Genomic DNA, 20,682 nt, shown 5'->3' with positions numbered 1-20,682 from the left:
GTAGTTGGAAATGAGGTGAGATCAAACTGCAGGTGAAACCCATAGAAGACAAGAGTCTTGTGGAGACTAAAAGGCTGGTGTATTCCAACAGCTTTACAAGTTACCTCAAGGTCTTACTTGATATAATGATAGAAAAATGCTGTTACCACTAATCGTCACCATCATCATCATCATTATCGTCACCATCATCATCATCATACAATTTTGCTTCTAATGTGGCCACCAACTTAGAACTCACTAGAAATTATTCTGCCCACCCTCATGGTTTTAACATTATTTCCAGTGCCTCCTACTATATTTGGTAAAATGGTTAGTGGACCGCCCTTGTAAGGGGCTTCAGACCTGGATTAAAACATGGACTAAGGTGAACAAATGACATAATAGCTTTGAAGATCATCATCTCACAAAACTTTGTCATGTGAGCCTATGGTGCCCTAGGGTTGTTTTACCTTGATGTTCTGCTCTCTCCCTGACTCACACTTGAGTTCTTATTTTATGAGGCCTCTTGAGCGTGGTGAGTGACAGACAGTTTTGGGTGTGCATTCCATTTACAAGTGTGCAACTATGTGAGCAAGCATGGTTGGAAGGCAGGGTGAGCTGGCACATTTGCTTAAAGCTTTTTGGAATCCCGGAAGAGCGTGAGGTGAAATGCCAACAGTCTCTTTGCTCTCCTAGTTTAAGCTTAAGCAGTTCATATGAATGTGAGTATGATTTACTGACAGTTGAATTTTGAGCAGATAAAATGCATCTCTGAAAATGCCCAGTGCCTTTAAAGGATGCCCAGTGCATTCCTTCATTTGTATGCAATTCCCAACCAGGACTTAATGTTTCACTGGGTCTTTACTTTGAAGTAGGGCACCATGTTACTCTATTTCTTGACCATGTCAGGGAACAATTTTACCTAATACAACAGGATACTCATGGGTTAATGCAACGTGGAAATGGTAAGGCCAGTGTGGATTTATTTGTTTAATATTCTAAGTGTTTGAAGTAGTACCCGCTCGCTCTATAATGGTCAGGGCCATGTCTTAAGGACATGTAAGGTTTGCTGTGATCTGTCTCTTAGATCCATTCTCACGCATCTTAATTAATTTCCCATTATAGTAAGCCCCTTAAGAGCTAATGCCTTACTACACACATACACACACACACACACACACACACACACACACACAGACGCACAGAGAGAGACAGACAGAGACAGAGACATACACAGACATTATCATAGTCAACTTTTAGGTTCCCCTTAGAGGGCTTACTTCCTCCCAGAAGCAGCACCTAGTCACAACCTCTCTGTCACCTCTTCCAAAGCTAGACTGGTTACTCCCGTTTGGGGAGCCAGAGTGCCATATGTCTCCCTTTGTGATGCTAATATACAGTTTTGTTTAAGTAGGTTGTAAACAGCATGGAGAAACCCGTGTGTCCCTTGCCTCTGCCATGCACAAGCTGTATAGTCAGTCTATGGTATTTTGTAAATGATGATGGTCGCTTCTTTTGTTTTTAGACTCTCCTAGGTGAGGACATAAGGAACCATGCTGAGCAGCCAGCCATCCTTCCAGTGGTGGAGGATCTCCCAAAGCCCACTGACCTTCCTAATCCCATGTCAGATGCCAAAACAGGAGATGGCAGCGACCGACAGCCGAAAGAAAGCTTTCTTCAGTTCCTTGGGAACTTATTCAATATCTCAGGAAAGTCATCTCTTGGGGAAGGTCGACAGTCTTCTTTCAAAGATGACCAGGATAAACCTGAGAAAGACCCACAGGCTCCCAGCAGCCCTCCTGAGGAGGAGAACCAAAGGGAAAAGGAGATTGCCATCAGCCCGGTGAGGACTCAGGCACTTCCTATGGACAAACAAGAGTCCAACTCCTCAGAACTCTCCGATGCCTTTTCTTTGGACACAACAGCAGACAGCGAACAGGAAGCCACTGATACGGTGAAGTAAGTTTGAAGGTTACTTGAAAAAAAAAACAAAACAAAATAAAACAAACCCCTAAGTTTTTGGGCCTAGCTTTGTAAGCCTAGGCAGTAATCCTCAGTAATTGAAGGACTTGGAAAAGGTATTCCATAATATTCTCCAGTGCCAGATCGGGGAGATGTGATAGTATATATGTTCTTTGCATGTCCCTGGGCTTTTGTGTCCTCTTAGGGGGTAGTGCTAATACCTTATTGGTGCTAAATTCATCCTCGTTGGACTTGAAGATTCTCTTGCATGAGTGAAGTGCTACTGTGTCAGGACAGCACACCATCAGACCCCTGAGCATCAGCGTAACTAATGGGCACCATCTGTATTCCCATTACCTCACTGGCTTTTCTTCTCTCTCTTTCCTTCCTTCCTTCTCCTTCCCCTCCCCCCTTCCTCCTCTTCTTCTTTTGGTGGAATCCAATTATATGGGTTAAAAAAATAATAAGTTAGCCCTATTCGTAAAACTGAGTTTGTAATCCTCTTAAACAGCCCTAACAAAGTAAAGGCTTCTATAAATTTAAGGAGCATTTCTCCCTTTCTTCCTTTGATTAAAGAATAGGTATAAACTGTTTTTTGTTATACTCAAATATACTAGACAGAGTGCTTTCCATCTCTTGTGTTGTTGTGATTGTGGTAAGTACCTTAGACTTTTCCTTTCCTCCTTGGTTAAGAATCTCCTCTGTTGGATGGAGAAATGCTTTAAGCACATAAGCCATTAAACAAACGGGCTTCACTGAGGAGTGGAGACAGTCCCTGTGGCTCCATGTGGGTTTATTTCTGTTATCATTTTTATGGTTTTCACAAGTTCACAGTCATCATGAGAAAAAAACAATTAGCCACCTTCCCTGTCATTCCACAGAGCTTGGTTAACTTATGTGCCTTGAAAGGAAGAAAATATTGCTTGAAATGTAGCTTAGTCTTCTTTTTCCAAAGTCAGTTATGAGATACATTTTCTAAAGGGCTAATTGTTATTTACAGGCTGCTATAGTAGAATTTCTTTGATAAAGATACATTGTTGGCTGAAATTAGAAGTGTATCAAATTTATCCAGGCTGCAGCACAGCATTTAGAAGCTGAGTAACTGTCACAGGATAGAGTAATGGGGTGGGCATCTAGGTCTGTTTTTGTAAATGCTTGTATCTCTTAGTACTTTGTTCTATCCTATTATTTTGGGGATCATATATTTGAGGATCATAAATCACATGTGAAATTATGTACATGAAACTCTCTTTTCTCTGCTCAGCTTATGAAAGATAAACCTTCCAGCTTTTGTTTGTTTTTGTTTTTTTGAGACAGGCTCTATTGTGTACCCCTGGCTGTCTTGGAACTTTCTATGTAGACCAGGCTGGCCTCAAACTCAGAGTTAGACCGGCCTCTGATTCCCAAGTGCTGAGAGTGCCCAGCTGAAGTTTAGCATTTCTCTTTCATTTAAAAATAAAAAAGGGGCCTTTTTGTGATTTTATCATTATTCAGTTATGGTGATGAATCAACCATGTAAAAGTAGGCAGTGCTGGCTGACTGATCTTTCATGGCAGTATAGCCACTCAGAACTGAAACAACTAATTACAACGCATAAAGCTAGGCTTGCGACTTTGAAGTCGACTGCTTTAAACAAGGCAATTGCTTGATATAATGAATGCGCAGTTGAGTTACAAATATGCGGTGTTTCCATCCAGGCTGCTGTAAAAGCTTATCTGGTTAGAATTTTAAACTAAGGCATTAAAGTCATCGTAGTTGGAATTATGCAGAAAAGTCCTAAAAATATAAAGGAGTGCCATGGATTTCCCCTCTCAATACTCTAGAACCATACAAGACATTTTAATAGTAAGTTTATAATTATTGTGTGGGATAAAATGCCTCAGTGTCTGCTTCAGACTGAGCTGGTTCCCAGGGATCTGTATTTACTATACATGATTCTTATCTATTATCTCCTGTTTATTGACGTCATGTACATTTCTTTGGTTATGTATTCCTTCAGAATTTGGGTGGTGTTTTGGGGGAAAAACTTGTAGTCTATTGATAACAGGTTTCAAGTATGCAGCATTAAAACTTTGGAAGAAAAAATGACAAAAGCTGTTACTTTTTTTTTCTTTTGAATTTTTTAATTTATGTGAATTGGTGTGAGGGTGTCAGATCTTGGAGTTACAGACAATTGTGAGCTGCCATGTGGGTGCTGGGAATTGAACTCAGGTCCTTGGGAAGGGCAGGCAGTGTGCTCTTAACCACTGAGCCATCTCTCCAGCCCCCGCTGTTACTTATCTTGATGTAGGGTTTTAGAATGTTGTTCCAAAAGGTTCTTGCATTTTCTGAATAACTTACATATGCAGATACAGGATCTGCCGTAACAGTGCCCTTATCTTCCTTTTCTCTTTTTAAAATTTATGTATGTGAATATTTTGCCTGCATGAATGTTTGTGCACTGTGTGCATGCCTGATGCCTGCAGAGGTCAGAAGACGGTATCGGACCCCTTGGAGCTGGAATAAGGGTGGTTGTGAGCTGCCACATAGGTGCTGGGAATTGAACCAGGGTCCCCTGCAAGAGCAACAAGTACTGATTCATCACTGAGTGATTTCTCCAGCCCTTGTTTGTATCTTCTTAGATATTTTCTTAAAGGGTTGCTTTATTCAAAGTCAGACTTTTTTTTTTAGTAACTCTTTGGTCTCGTCTGAAATTCATTCTGTAGGGAAAGCCACTGTTGCTTTTCTCTCAGCATCTAGTTTGGTTAGTTTATGACAAACAGTAAAATAAATGAATGGAACAGATTTTTTTTCTTGTCTGCGCTTATGGCTTGGTAAGATTTTAGGAGCCAGAATTTATATGAGGTGAAATAAACTAGTTCAGCTAAAATTTAAGATGTATGCAAGAGACATAAAATTTAAGATGTATGCTGAAGTGTTTTATATGCTGAAGGAGAGGTACTTAGCTTTATATTTGGCATAAATCAAGCTTTGCTTTAAGAGTAAAGATGAACTATATTTTGAAAGATATTGAAATACTAACTAGATTTTTCTACTTTTCATATAGAATCTATATAATGTTTTAGATTATGGTAGGTGTTACCTGAAAAAGTCACATAAAACTAATATTTTCACCATTTATCTTTATATTCGGGGTCCTATATTTTGATGTTAGTTCAGTATTTCCCTTAGGAAAGAATCAAGACATTAGAGGCTGGAGAAATGACTCGGTGGTTGAGAGCATTTGCTGCTTTTGAAGAGGATGCAGGTTCAGGACCAGGTCAGATGGCTCATAACCACCTGTAAGTGTAGTTCTGGAGGATCTGATGGCATCCTCTGATGGCATCCTCTGATGGCCACAGGCACCTGCATTCATGTGGCACACATTTATCCAAATAAAATAAGAAGCAAGTCATAAGTAAGATAGTCTGAGGTAGATTGCTTAACATTTAGAATAACTATTACCCATTGTATTAATGCACACAAGGCCTTGCATAGGTGCTACTGTCTAGATCTGTTATGAAGGATTGAAGTATGCAAAGGTGGCAATTGGCGCACCTTTGTCCCCTCAGATCACTAATACAACAGTGGGAAGAAGCTTCTAGCTCCTTATAACTTAATGTGGTAAATAGTACGAAGACCAGAGACTAAATGTCATCTTAGTAGAGGGGCCGGTTTGTAGTGGAGGTCATTTGTGAGCTTAATTCCTAGAGTTTGAGATCAAGGTCACGTTCCCTTTGATGGTAAACTAAGAGACTAGGAGTGCGGAGCAGCCTGGCCTCGGATGTGAGAGAACACCAGGAACTTCCGCTGTAGCTGGTTCTCCATGATGGCGTCTGCTTCTGCCCAGGCCGTTCAGTACTTGTGAGTTGAGTATTTGAGATGCGTTGTATGAGGGGAAGTTGCTAAGGATTCTGTCATTGACCGAGTTAATGTATATTCACTGTTAACTATGAATTACACGACTTGCCGGTGTTTTTCTTTAAATTTTCTCCAGTTAATACACAAAAGGTCTCCACTCAGATTCACGCGTAAAATTAAAGGCGCAGATGCCTGTTCTGATATTCTGATTTGACGGAGAACTCCACGATGTGTAAGCTTAACGGTGCCAACCTGAGGAGGGTGTTGGGGGGAGGTGTGTCAGAACAAGAACCCAAGTCTTGGTTGGTTATTCCATGTCCTTCTGTTACCCACAAGTAGGAATACTATGCAGGCAGATATGGAGGAAGAGTTATTAATTATTTTGGTTACTAATGATACTACCTGATACCCATGCTGTCTTTTCTCATAGGAAAGACACTGATGTTAAGCCAGAGAAGCCGTCAGTAACATATGCAACATATCGGGGCTCCACACAAATCAGGAAATATTTGAGGCAACAGACAGTGCTGGAACCTGTGCATCACTTAGGCAGAGAAGATGGAAGCCCTGACTCAAGAACGCATGCACATGTTGACTCTGGAAGTACAGCGGACGCTGTGGTAGTCCCTCTGTCGTCAGCCAGCAAAGATGTAGCCACAAAAGGGTATCTTCTTGGAGGTCCATCAGAAGCTTCTGGCTGTAGCCAAATAAATATCAACACCAAAAGCCATTTGGAAAACCACCCAGAATTGCAAAATATTGCCTCATCTAAGTATATTTTAAATAAAAATAACCATGGAGGCTCTGGGAGCAGTTGGGACTTCCCTTCTTCTGCGCCTAACCCCAGCTCTGTTGTTGGGGACTCTGACTCACAGACTGAGAGCAGTTTGGTATGTTCGTCCTTGTTTATAGGAAGTAAAAGTAGCCAAGTCCCTTGTCCAGAATTTCAGAGGAAAACTGCGACCGAAAATACACCGAAAGGAAGCAACCCCATGATGAATGATGGGACATCGGGGCCAAGAGAGGAACGTGTTGAGCCTCAGAAGCCTGCTGCTTCTGATTCCTCTTGTAGTAAATCTGATGGGAGTGACACTACCAATGTGGAAAGTACAAATTTGTCAAGTCCAAATAAATCAATTAGGCATAAAGATGTACGGTTGCCAGAGAGTAAGTGTTGTGACAAGCCAGCTGCAGATGGCCCATCAAGGCAAGATGTCAATCACACCAGCATTACTGCTCTCCAGGGACATGCTGTGACAGACTCAGAACTTGTAAATGAAGGAAAGAGGTTACCTGTTTCAGAAGTCATACAAGGAACAGAAGGTGCCTCAGGGGTTGAGTCCACTACTTTAAGTCGTGTAAGAGCCCCAGAAGACAGAATTGGGTCCTTTCCCAAAGATACTGAGCCACCATGTGAAACAGAAACCAAAACCCTTGGTTTGGAGCCACTTGTAAATATTCCTCCCGAGATGGGAAAGCATTGTGAGGTCCCTGGTTCTGTGAGATGTGTCAATGACTCAGCAGCTGTAGCATGCATAGGAAGGGAAATAGCACCCGAACTGGATTTTGAACTTAACAGAAAGCCTGTTTCCGAATCTCCTTTTCTCCCAGAGAATCCTCAACAAGCCAAAGTTTTCCCTGATGCTGAGATACCTCTTAATCTTGACTGTAGAACTTCTGATCGCAGCGCCTCACCTCCAGCCTTTGTTTCTGGAGTGGACAGGGTTGACAAGTTGGGCTTCCCTGGTTTAAAGAGTGAGCAACCTTTGTCCAGTAAAACTGGACAGGACATTTCCTCCCCTCCTAATGACTGTCAAGAAGAAGGTGCGGGAACTCAGTCTGAGGCTGCAGACAGTGAGAACCCTCCTGCCCTTCCTCTTGGACAGGCATCTGTTATCCTTGGACCCAAGGCAGTACTCCCCGATAGAGAAACACGCCAGTTTCCTTTGGGTCCGGAAACCATTGACACTCACGTAGCTGGGGTAGATCTGTTGAGTGTTGAGCATGGATGTATCTCTGAGGATCACAGCTGTGTTTCAGCTCATGGTCCTAAGAAAGCAGAGTTAATGTCCTCACACAATGAAGCAAGCAAGAGCACCCTCGAGAACTTGGATTGCCTTTCGCTGGAAACACAAACTGCTGAACTGCTAGGAGAAGTAGAGGTCAGTGGTCAGAGCAGGCTCCCTGTCAAGTCACGTCCTGGAAGAGGAAAAGCCTCTTCCAAGCTGTCTGTTTCTCATTCAGAACCCAGAGACACTTCTCAGGGTGACATTTCTTTTTCTCAAGTAACAGTTGCAGACAAGCCAGAGGAGACAGTTTTGCCAGAGTTAAATTCTCTGGCTGTTGAAAACGACAAAGGTGTTCAATCAGTGGACCACAAGATTAAAGTGATGTGTTTAGGCATTAAAGAGAGTCACCAGGCTGGGCTCTGTCCTGCCTCTACATATCACAGTGTAAAAGAAACAAAGATAGACACCCCAGGTAACCCAGCTTCTATTCTCAAAAGTAATCTGCCTGGGATAATACCTCCCGGTCCAGAAGAGAAATCCACGAGGTACGTGGCACAGAATTGTAAAGCTAGCACTTGCATAATCAGTCCATCTCTATCTGTTTGCGCGACTGAAAAGAGTTCCAGCACCTCTGAAATGGGAGAACTGAATTTAGGTAATATTTCTCCAAAATTCCAAGAAACTGACAATACACAAGCATATTCATCTTTTCTGGGTTCTGATGCTCGTTTGGAGAAAAATGTGTTTGTGCCTGAGGAGTCCAGCTCACTGCCGGTGCCTTATCTGCTGGGACTGGAAGGGGAAGCCTGTAGAGAGGACGCTTCTTTCCCCAGTGCCGGTGCTGCATCTTCCTCCTCCTGTCACTCTAAGGGAGACAGCCCAGCTGCAGATTCACATGACCTCCCAAGTTATTTTGAGTTTTTAAAAGTTGCTGTAAACCTCACATGTGACGGTGCTTCTGGTACTGACCCACTGGGCCATGGTAGCTCTTATTTGGAGGTAGAGACACCTAGGCCAAAAGGGGCAGAAGTGACCCCACATCAGGGATGTTTGAGGACTTATACTAGGAAGGTGTCTCTTGACTCCCCAGCCACTGCCGACTTTGGCAATCCCATGAAGGCAGAGGCAGGAGCAGTTGCTGAGGCACCAGTGTCAGTTAACCGCTCACACCAGCCGTGTTCTGAGGCATCTGCTGACCAGACAGAAGCAAGGAAAAGAGCGCATGACCCACTTTCACTCAGAAGTGGTTTACTCGCAAAAGCTGATATACTGATTGAAGAGATTTTAAGTTCTGTCAGGGAAGAACTGAAATCTAAACTCACAGTTGGTACCTGCCAGGAGCATCTAGCCAAAGACGATGCAATGAACCCAGGTACTGTGAAAGAAGCTATCCCATCGGAAGTGGCATTAACAGGAAGCCAGCCGAAAGAGAGATTGGACCAGAAAGGTGTGGACAACATGTCAGAAGTCACAGAGGAAGAAGAGGCCAGTGTTTCGTCTGCTGTTGGTGAGACGAGTCTCCTTTTTGATTCTCATAGAGTGGACATATCGTGTATGTTAGAAGAACAGACCAGGGAATTAGTCAGTGAGGTTATCCATGCAGTCCAAGAGAATTTGATCAATGACGATTTTGATGAGACTGAAAATACCTGGACTTCTGGATCTCAGGCTAACACTTCAAAGAATTGCAACAGTGGTGGTGTTGAACCCCATGCCGTAGTTAGGGAGTTCTTGGTATCAGAGCAGGCAGTAAATCAAAGCACGGGTGAAATTAGTGAAAATAAAGTATTAAGTAAATTCTCCTCCATAAGTAACTTAGTTCGTGGCACCGAGTCAAGTAAAGGAGGAGAAATTGTCCCCTATCAACAGTTCCCAGGGTTTGGAAGTGGAGCTGGACAGTCTGATACTATAAATTTGCAGAACTCGGAGACTGTTTTACAAGCCGAAGGCATGTCCTCCTGTACGAGGCTGGATGATCGAGGGCGGCCACACTCACTCGTCAGTGACGACTGTAAAACGGCAGCAGACTGTGTGGGTAGTCACAAAACAGCAGCAGAAGATACCAAAACTCTGGTGTTGAATTTCAATTTGCCTTCTTTTGCAAATGATGACATCCATATGCCTGGCACCTCCAAAAGCAGTTTGTCTGACAGCCTTGTATGCAAATCTGAAAAAAGTTTGCCAGGACACAGTAAAAGCACAGCCCTTGCAATATCAGATTTGGGGAAAGCACACAAAAAAGATAATGAAGTAAATGCAGGGAAAATCACACAGATGCCTTTCACATTAGAAATGGGGAAAACAAGTAAAAGGGATGTTGAACTGAATATTATGAAACATGAAGTAGCCCCTCTTACGTCACAAAAGGAAAAAGCATGTAAACAGGGTGCTGAACTGAACATTCCAAATGCTGAGCCAGAGGTTGACACTTTTACAAGGGGAGGTGTATACAAAATGGATGCTCAGATATATATGGAGAAAACTGAGGAATTACCTGTCACTTTGGGAATGGAAAAAGCTTATAAGATGGATAGCGAAGGGGATACTGGCAAACCCGAGGTGATGCCTATTATGTCAGAAATAAAAACTATCCATCAAAAAGATGCTGAGGGAGATATCGTAAAGAATGAGGTGGCACCTGTTTCAATTGAAATGGGAAATATTTACCAAAAACATGCTGAAGGGGATGTTGGGAAGGCGGGGGTTGCATCTGTTATGTCAGAAGTGGAAATTATCTACCAAAACGATTGCGAGGGGATTACTTCAAAGGATGAAGTGACTCTTGTTACATTAGGAATGGAAGACAGTTACCAAAAGGATGAAGAACGTGATGCTGCAGAAACTGAAGGGATAGGTGTGGTACCTGTTGAATTACAAATGGAAGATACTTACCCAAAAGAGACTGAAGGAGATAATGACACAATGGAAGAGACGCCTAACCCTATTAGGTTAGAAGTGGTAAATATTTACCAGAAGGACACTGACTGGGTTACTGGAAAGATGAGAAAACCTGTATCTCCCCAAACAGATATTGAAGATGTCCTTAAAAATGCTGAAAGGCTCCCATTTTTATTAGACATGAAAGCAACACACCTGAAGACAGTACGTTCTTCCTTGGACATTTTGGGAAAAAGAGTCCAAAGAGACACTGAGGAGTCAAATGGAACAACTGAGCCCATGCCTTCTGAACTAGAAATGGAAGTAACAGCTGCAGAAGATTCTAGTAGCAGCATTGAGAACCCCAAAGTGTCACCTACAGAGATAGCTGCCGAGAAAACCAATGGAATGACACCAGAGGTGACCATTACAAATGTGGAGGCTATGCGTCCCGTCTTTGAAAGTGAAAAGGGTCCTCAAGAGTGCATGGAGAAGAGTGATGGAGAAGCAGAAGAGCAGCCCGGTGACGTAAAGGAAAGATTGATAACGCATGATGACCGACTTGCTTCCCACTTCAGGGGATACGAGTCACCTACGTTAAGTAAGGATTATGAGGGCTACCCAGCTTTAGCGGTGCCAGGTTTTCAAGAGGAGGACACAGTAGTGAGGCTCAACAAAATAATGTCTGTCACTGCATTATATGACAAGAGGAGAGATCTGGGTTATAGAGATGAAAAGGAAGAGTCAAATTTAGCCTTTGTTTCTCAGGAGGAACAAGAGAATTCTTCCTTTACTATATTGTACGAGGAGCCCCTTCAAGAAGATGACAAGTACGCTCCCACAGAATTACAGAGTACACGTTCTGTCTTGTTTCCTGACACCTCCTCTAACAGCATGCCTGGCCTGGCATGTGAAAGGTCTGAGAGCAGAACTGACCTGGTCCATCATTTTGAAAAAGAAGGTAAACTGGGTGAGGCATTTGATGGAGACAATTCAGAGATGTTCTTATCAGTGGAAGCCAAAAGGTACAAAATTTATCCCTTATCCCTGAGTCCCATTTATGAGGACGATAGCTCACAGGAGGACGTTCTGTCCAGCGAGGTTTCGCCTGGTCACCATGGCTCCACAAAATCTAGGGAGAGTGCAAACCAGCCCTCTTCTGTCTTATCCCTCCTACAATCAGTGTCCGAGCGCTTACAGAGAAACTTTGATGAAGACGACAGACAGGTGCCTGAGGAAGAGGAGGAGGAAGCAATGGCAGCTTCAGGTAAAGGCTGGAGAGCTGAAAGGAGGGAGCATGTTACCTTCCACTTGCCAGACCCTTCCAACGCCTTCTACCCTGACGATGACCAGGAGAGTGCTGGAATTTCCAAATCCTACATGGAGTCCAGTGAACCAACTACCTCCTATCTGCAGCTGGGCCTGTGGCCAGAAAAGGCGTCGTTTCTACAAAAGTCGGATCTGACTTCTAAGTTGCATTCTTCTTTGAAGAGTGCCTATCATCAGTACTTGCAGACATCCAGAACTCACTCTTCAGAAACGGGAACCAGATTTGGTGGCGTCTTTCAGGAACCAGTGTCCAAATATTTCCGAGTCCAAGACCACCCAGGCAGATTGAGTCCATATGTAGAGGTGAGTTACTCTGATTACTAACTGGTGAAGCAGAGAGCTAGGTAGTGAGGCTGTCTGAAGGCTTATCACAAAAACCTGTGTCTGTTGGTCTTGTGGCACTCCTGTCACATCCAGGTCCTTTTCTTCTCCCCCCGCACCCCCCCCCCACTTTCCCACAAGACTTCTTATGCTTTGCCCAATGTCTGGCTGTGAGTTTAGCATCTATCTCAAGGCACTGCTGGGTGGAGCCTCTCAGAGGACAATTGTGCTAAGCTCCTGTCTGTAAGCATAGCAGAGTGTTGTTAATAGTGTCAGGGGTTGGTTGGGCCAGGCATTGGTTGGACATTCCCTCGATCTTTGCTCTGTCTGCTCAGTCTTTATCCCTGCACATCTGTAAGGCAGGGTAAATTTGGGGTCAAAGTTTTTGTGAGTGGCTTGGTGTTCCCCTCCCTCTACTTGGAGTCTTGTCTAGTTAGAAGCTGTCCCCTTCAGTCACTGTGGTCCCTGCTACTAGGAGTCTCTGCCAGAGTCCAGGGCCCAGAGGAGCTTGCTAAGACTGAAGCACCAACCAAGGACCATGCATGGACTGGACCTAGGCCCCCTACATAGATGTAGCCAGTGGCTAGCTCAGGCTTCATGTGGGTCCTCTAGTAAGGGGAGAGGGGGCTGCCTCTGATATGGACTCTGATGCCAGAGTTTTGACTACTTCCCCTTGGTGGGACTGCCTTGCCAAGCCACCGGGAAAGAGGATTTGCTCAGTCCTGATATGACTTGATGAGCTGGGGTGGATGAGAAGGGGGAGCTCCCTTTTCTGAGGAATAGGGGAGCGGGAGAGAGAGAGAAGGTGAGACTGGGAGGAGAAGAGGGATGGGATTCCCAGAATGTAAGGTGAATTAAAATTTGTTTTTAAAAGAAAGGAAAAAAATAAAGAAAGAAAAGAAATCTGTGTCTTGTGTGCCGAAGACAGGAGAATTACAAGTTCTAGGCTAGCCTGCCAACTGAGTGGACCCTGTGTAAAAAATAAATAAATAAAAGGGACTCTGTGTAGATCAGTGATATAGTGATCACCTAGCCTTCAAGGCCCAGGATCAGTCCACGCCCCCCCCCCCCCCCCCGCTCCTCTCTCTCTCTGTCTGTCTCTGTCTCTCTCTCGCTCTCTGTCTCTCTCTATCTCGCCCTCTGTCTCGCTCCCTCTCCCCCCCTCACACCCCACATGGATGCATGCACGCATGCACACGCACACACACTACTTTGAAGTGTAAACTTTGATTTTTAGAACTTGAGGATTATTCTCTGAAGCTTAGCATATGCTTTAGCTATGTGTTCTCAGCAAGAAAACAAAATTGCTTAGTCAGAACATAAATGCTCTATTGTAGAATCCAGGGATTTCACAGTTTGAGGCTGATTTTTCTATGTAAATGAAGCAGTAATTGGCTAAATTTCTTGAGTTACTGTGTATGATGAAGTTGCTGCTTCCCATGTAGCTTATTTATCTCATGAGAACCTATGTTTGGTAACAGTTCTACCTTTTTGCCTGCTATCCATGCCCTCTTCTTGGAAATGCTCCGTACAAAGCAGGGTGCTGAGCAGCCCAGAATGAAAAACAAAAAGTCATGGTATAGCTGAAAAAACACTTCTGACTGCAGCTAACATTTTTCTCTTGCCTTAGAAGCACACAGATGTCTAAAATGGGATATTTTTTGAACACGGAGTTTTCCTTGCTGGCATTGCCAATATTATGGCACTTTGTACAGAATCCTCAAGGCCTACATCTTGACCTTGAACAGCCTTGGTAACATAGTAATAGCCAAGTGTAAAGCAGTTACTCTAAAAGCCAGGGTGATTTTAAAATAAACAATGGTATTAGATAAAATGCTGGTTTTCTGGTCCCCACTGCTTATCAAATGCAGCAGACACAATTCATCAACAGAAAGCACGGCTTCTCTGTTTTCCACTTGGTCTTCCACTCTAAACTGTTATCCCTGCTTCTAGCCCAAGGAACTATCAAGGCGGCTCTCTTCCTGGACTATTTCTTCTACTGTTATTTACTTCAACCTGTTTGAGTTTTTTATTCTTTAAAATCCTGTTCTTTTAAGTTCTCTTAATGCCAATATTCCAAGAAGTTCTTTCTGATCCCCTCTAACCCACAGCCTCCCCTCTCTGCTGTTGTCATGTCCACATTTTAAAAATTGCTTTTTTTAGCCTTTTTTCTTTCTTATTTAGTTATTTATTTATTTCACTTTACATCCCAATTGTAGCCTCCGCCTCCTCTCCTTGAGGTCTTAACCTCCTTTCCTCTTCCCCCTTCCCCTCCCCTATGTCTCAAAAGAGGGAGCTCCCCCAACCAACCCACCTGGGCACATCAAGTCACGTGAGTAGTGACTGAGGCTGGGCAAGGCAGCCCCTCCAGGGGGAAGTTATTGAAAAGCAGGCAACAGAGTCCATGTCAGAGACAGCCCCTGCTCTCCTTACTAGGGGACCTATATGAAGCCTGAGCTGCCCATCGGCTGTGTAGGGGGCTTAGGTCCAGTTCATGCATGGTCCTTGGTTGGTGTTTCAGTCTCCATAAGCCCCCCTGGGCCCAGGTTAGTTGATTATGGGTCCTTCTATCTTTCCCCTCACTCTTCCACAAGGCTTCCCAGGCTCTGTCTAATGGTTGGCTGTGAGTCTCAATATCTAATTTACCCTACCTATAAGATGTGTGGGGATTAAAAAAAAAAAAAAAAACAGCAGATATTGAGGGAATGTCCAACCCATGCCTGGCCCAACCTGAGACTCACCTGATAGGTGAGAGCCAACTCCTGACAACGTTAACTATACTTTGCTATGCTTGCAGATGGGAGCCTAGCTTAGCTGTCCTCTGAGAGGCTCCATCTAGCAGCGGATCGAATCACATGCTGAGACTCACAGCTAGACATTAAAAAGTATTATTGGAGTGTGATCATCTGTTTGCTCCTTCCAAGCCGTGTACTTCTTGAAGGCAGGGACATTATGTTACTTTCTTCTGTATTTACAGTTTGTTTGTTTGTTTCTAGTCTGAGTAAACATATATACATGGCATGGTTATCTATTAATGCGTGACAAATGGGTTTATGAGTGTGAGGAATGTGAACTCTGTACTCTATGTATGGTTTTTACCCAGTTATGTCTTAGTTCTCCCACTTTCATTGTTTCAGAATGTTGACAAACAAACTCTGAAGTGTAATCCAAGGCCCGGGAAGGTAAGCAGAAGGCTCTCCTTTGGGCTAATGTAAATGCTGAAAATCTTGGTTACGTTTAGCCTTGCAAAATTGAAGACAAATACATTTAACTTAGACAGTGAGGGTTTGGTTGTGTTTTTTCAAATTTAAGGATTTAACATCACAGTAATTGCTTCAAACAGTTGCTTTATTCATGCAGGAAATTTTATTGTCTATGTTCTATAACATTGTGGACTTTTCTTTACATTCTTAAAATTAGTCATTATGACACCTCCCTGCTCTATGTTACAGATGATTATCTATGATCTCCATGGGAGTAAATATAAACAAGAGGTCTACTGTAATATTCCTGATGCTACAACATGGTCTTTCCCGAATGGGGCACTGATAAAAGTTGTAAGGGGCTGGTAAGAACCCTCTTGAAACATTACCACCTATTATTTAGAATTAACCATGTCTTCTTACATTTATATCTTTGTACTTTTACTAAAAGTCATATTCTCTTTCTTCATTTTACTAGGATATTTGAAACATTGTTAGTATCTTATAACTTATTTTTATTTACTATGACACACTATCTAGGCTCCTGTTAAGTGCTTAATGCCTGAAGTGGATTGTAAGACCTTATGTATGCAATCAGTGTCATTTTACAATTGTGGTATTATCGAGATAGATTTGCAAGTCAAGTTGAATGAAACATGGCTTTGAAGAATGAGTTCAGAGTTGTGGGAAGCAATGGAATGTGAAGGCCACACGGACTCATTTGTACAGCCGACAGGCTCAGGCCCTGAGGAATTCCTAGTGTGGTCTAAAAGTGAGGGAAAGCCTCCTTTGTTACTGTGGACACTGTCCTGCTGACATCCTGGAGCCAAGGTTTCCGTGTCCAGTGTTTAGTTAGCCCTGACCAATATGTGTGCTGTAGTGGGGCGAAGTGTTTGTCTTCATGAAGGAAAATGCATTCATGCCTGTTGTACCCAGTTGTAGAAAAATTAAGGCGGAAACATAATTTAGAGCCTTTAAATTGTTTTCATATAAATATATGGCTTTGTGTATGTGACATAAAGGGTATGTGTATGCATAAATACATATCCAGGGCTGTATTGTGACTGTGATACAATGTTTACTATTTTAAAGTTTATTTAATATTTTTATTTTATGTGTATGCGTGTTTTGCCTACATATGTGTATGTGCATCACGTGCTACAATGTGTGGCATTTTAAAATTTATTTAATATTTTACATTTTCTGTGCGTGAGTGCTTAGTCTAAATATATATGGATGCTCCATGTGCATGCCTGGTGCCTGTGGGGGTCAGGGGAGGGTGTTAAATTTCCTGAAACTAGAGTCCTAAATGATTGTGACACATCATGTAGGGGAACTGAGGCCACCTCCTAGGAAAGAGCCACAAGAGCTCTTAACTGTTGAGCTGTGTCTCCCTTTTCCAGCATTTTCATCTCTAATTTGTATAGATATTTTAGAACTGAAGTTAGTCTGAATTATTCTTTCAAAAGTCCCATTCTGCACTTACAGAGGAGGGAAACGTAGCTTTGAAAGATGCATGAAGTGGTTCGTGCCCTTCCTAAGAGAGGTAGACTTACCAGAGCCTGTGCTTCTGTTTGCTTAGCTGGATTTTATATGAGAAGCCCCATTTCCAAGGTCAGAAGTGTGTGCTGGAAGAAGGAGAGAAAGTGTTAAACCGGGACTGGCTTCTCCAGAGCAGGAAGCACCCAGAGAGGAACTTCGTACTGGGATCTGTCAAGCGTGTCTTGAAGGTAACCCAGCTGTTCGTTTTCCACTGCTTTTATTTTGTTTTTGTCAAGTAGTAAAGCTGTGCTGTGGCCTAACAGTGCTAAGAAGGAATTGCTAGTGTTTGCGCTAATGTATTAAGCTTCACATTTAAATTTGTACATATCAGTTTGTTAAGAAAATGATAAAGTTAGACACTTAAACTTAGAAAATTTAATGACTTAAAATGGTAACTTAAAAAATATATGTATCTGACATAGATATAACGCTAGGTATATTCACTGTAGGGTTCTTAAATAAAAAGGTAGTAGTTTCAGATCTTTTTTGTAACTTAAATGCTGTTACTTAGTAGGAGTGTGTGTGGGGGGGTGTGCGGGTACATGTGAAGGTGCTGGGGGTTATCAGAGGAGGAGGAGGAATAGGGAGAGAAAGTGAAAGTATTGCCCTTTAATGTTCTGCTGGAAAGTGCTATTGAAGATGAGAGAGGTCCTCCAACAGAGAGACATTTTATGAGAGCCCCTATGGTGGCTTAGAGGAGGAATGAACTTACTGATGAGGGCCGACCTCAAGATAAGACAGGATACAGTGCACTTACTAATGTCGTGACTGTAGATATGGAGGGTGTGTGTGTGTGTGTGTGTGTGTGTGTGTGTGTGTGTGTGTAACTAATAATTTGGAAAATGAGTTCATCAGTTTGGGAGGCTGGGAGAACACAGGAGGAGTTGGAGTGGAAGGGTGGAATAGGAGTGCTTTGTAGGCAGTACTCAAGTATGAAGCTCTGAAAACAATTTTTAAAAGTCATCAGTGTGGGGGAATTATTCATGATTTGACTAATGTACTTAAACTTTTCATTACTATAGAGAAAAATTACAGGTAGTATATAGAAATATTCGAGTTGTGATAAAGCTATGTCTACACGTATTCGAATCAAAACTACAAACACATTCATACCTAACAAGTATTCGTGGCTGTTCATGGGCCCCTTGTGGTAATGGGCAGTGGGGATAGAAACATTGCAGGCTTTGGGTCTTATTTCAGGTTGCCTGAAGCCTGGGTATGCCCGGGACATGCCAGGAATAGGCACCTGACCTGGATCAGGTGGTCGCTAAATTAGAATCTTAGATAGGCAATTAGACAGCATGGTAGAGCCTCTGTAAAGTCAAACAAAGGGGTGAGCATCAACGGGTCCATGGCAATGTGAAAGGTTACCATGGCAGAGAGGACAGTGTTTTCTTTTGTTTGTGGAACTGTGCCTCTTGTCTGCAAAGACCAGTTAAGTGGTTGCTTAATTATCCAGCTTAGTAAAAAAAATTTTTTTCAAGGGAATCATTAATCTGTAGGTGGAATCTTCGGGATTTGTGGGGCCTGTGGTTTTGCTCCCTTCTTGTGACTCCTAGGCACCATGCCAACCCTAGTGGGGGAAAAGTGAGCAAGACTTGGCAACCAGCCATTTTTACAACTCCACTAGATCACACAGGAGTACAATCAAACACATTTAATCTGCTGAGCATAGAAATTTAAATGCATATTTGTACATCTGCCTTTTGCTTAGAATATGTTATGAGAAAGAAAAAAAAAAAAGGAGTCCTGCTCACTTGTTTTTCTTTCTCCCGCTGTTTGCTCATTGAGTTGTTCTTTTTCAATTGTGGTATGATTGATCATATGTCTTCAACAAACTGACAACTTTTACTGTAGAAGGAAAAACCAAACTATTAACCTTCTAACAGAAAATGCATAAATATTTTAGAGAGTGAGAATCCGGCATGGAACTCCTCCTTCTCCAGCTGTGTCGGCATGCTGCCTGGGGTAGCTTCTTCCTCACGAAGGCTCTTGCCTTGCCTCAACTTGCCTCGTCCACAGCGATCTCGTTTCATCATCTTGGTTTTAGTTGCTCTCCTCTGAATTTGAGGCTCTGATTCAATGATGTCTTCCCCTGACTATGAACAGAACCAGCAGGTCCTTCAGTGTTCAGCTTTTATGTACATTCTGTTTAAGACTCATTTTTGCAGCCAGGGGTGGGGATAGCAGTGCAGTGTGTCTCCAGGGCAGTCTTTTCTGAAATCAGAGCCAGTGTTGTAAGTGTCCTTGTTTACTGGGCATTGTACATTCATTTCAAAGGTATGATCTTTTCATTATGACCATAGATCACGTAGGTCAATGCCTTGTTAGATTAGACTAAAGGCATCTTGTGTAAGATGGAGAAAAATTGGTTATTGTTTTACTTTTTGTTAACTGTAATTCATTGTTACTGTTTCTCCCCTATAACCTTGACTTGGGCATATTAATCATTACGAGTCTTCACCAAGACACATTTGCAAATGTGGCATGAGTAGAAAAGTGTGGGATGAAGTCTGCACACTTTTGAGTCAGCTGTTTATTGTTGCTAGGTTACCATAAAGGACCCTCTAGTTGTTTAGAGTTTGGCTGCCTTTCCCCATCAGTAATTATACAAGTCTTGAAAAGATGCTACTTTTGTGAATACTCTCCCCCAAAGACTGCTTAAGGAAATCTTTTTTTCAGTCAACTTGAGTGAAAATTGGGTCGTAGTATTTGAGGAGGAAAGACTTCTCACTTTTCTCTTCATCTTTTTTTCTTGAGCCGCCACTATGTTTTGGCTGCTTTGCCGTTTCCTTCTGTGTTACTGTAGACACGAATGCGTCTTAGCTTTTTCCCTTTTAAAGAACACCACCCAGACATTGTTTGTTAACACAATGCAGAGGAAACTTGTTTGTGTGAGGCATTTAGTTATGTATTCCACTACTGTACCTCGGCTCCCTGGGGGGACATTAATACAGCAGTGTTTGAAGTAGTACTAGCCACACTCTGTTGTCAGGGGTACACAAAGGGCCACTGAAGATGGACAGGTGACTGTTCTGGGCGTTTCTGGCTAACTGTGAAGTAAAACTTCAGAAAGAAGAATATACACCATACATACATACATACATCATCATACATACATACATCATACATCATCATACATACAAACATACATCATCATACATACATACATCATACATACAAACATACAGCATCATACATACATACATCATCACATCATACATCATACATCATACATCACATACATACATACATCATCATACATACAAACATACATCATCATACACACACATACATCATCATACATACATACATACATCATCATACATACATACATACATCATACATCATCATACATACATACATACATCATCATACATACAAACATACATCATCATACATACATACATACATCATCATACATACAAACATACATCATCATACATACATACATCATACATCATCATACATACATACATACATCATCATACATACATACATACATCATCATACATACATACATACATCATCATACATACAAACATACATCATCATACATACATACATCATACATCATCATACATACATACATACATCATCATACATACATACATCATACA

The 20,682-nt window shown here is 42.4% G+C and overlaps 1 protein-coding gene across 1 annotated transcript in view; it reads left to right on the top strand.

Annotated features, from left to right (window-relative positions):
* Crybg3 (crystallin beta-gamma domain containing 3) overlaps positions 1-20,682 on the top strand; it is a 100,757-nt gene that overhangs the window by 29,961 nt on the left and 50,114 nt on the right. The window contains exons 3-7 of the mRNA XM_051150100.1: positions 1,505-1,938; positions 6,212-12,299; positions 15,455-15,499; positions 15,770-15,885; positions 17,103-17,250. Coding sequence (XP_051006057.1) covers positions 1,505-1,938; positions 6,212-12,299; positions 15,455-15,499; positions 15,770-15,885; positions 17,103-17,250 — 6,831 coding nt within the window. The remainder of the gene's footprint in view (positions 1-1,504; positions 1,939-6,211; positions 12,300-15,454; positions 15,500-15,769; positions 15,886-17,102; positions 17,251-20,682) is intronic.

The sequence above is a fragment of the Acomys russatus genome, chromosome 8, assembly GCF_903995435.1.
Source record: "Acomys russatus chromosome 8, mAcoRus1.1, whole genome shotgun sequence".
In the NCBI taxonomy this organism is placed as follows: Eukaryota; Metazoa; Chordata; class Mammalia; order Rodentia; family Muridae; genus Acomys; species Acomys russatus.
Note: the sequence above shows the minus strand (reverse complement) of the source record. Positions and strands in the feature narration are given on the sequence as shown.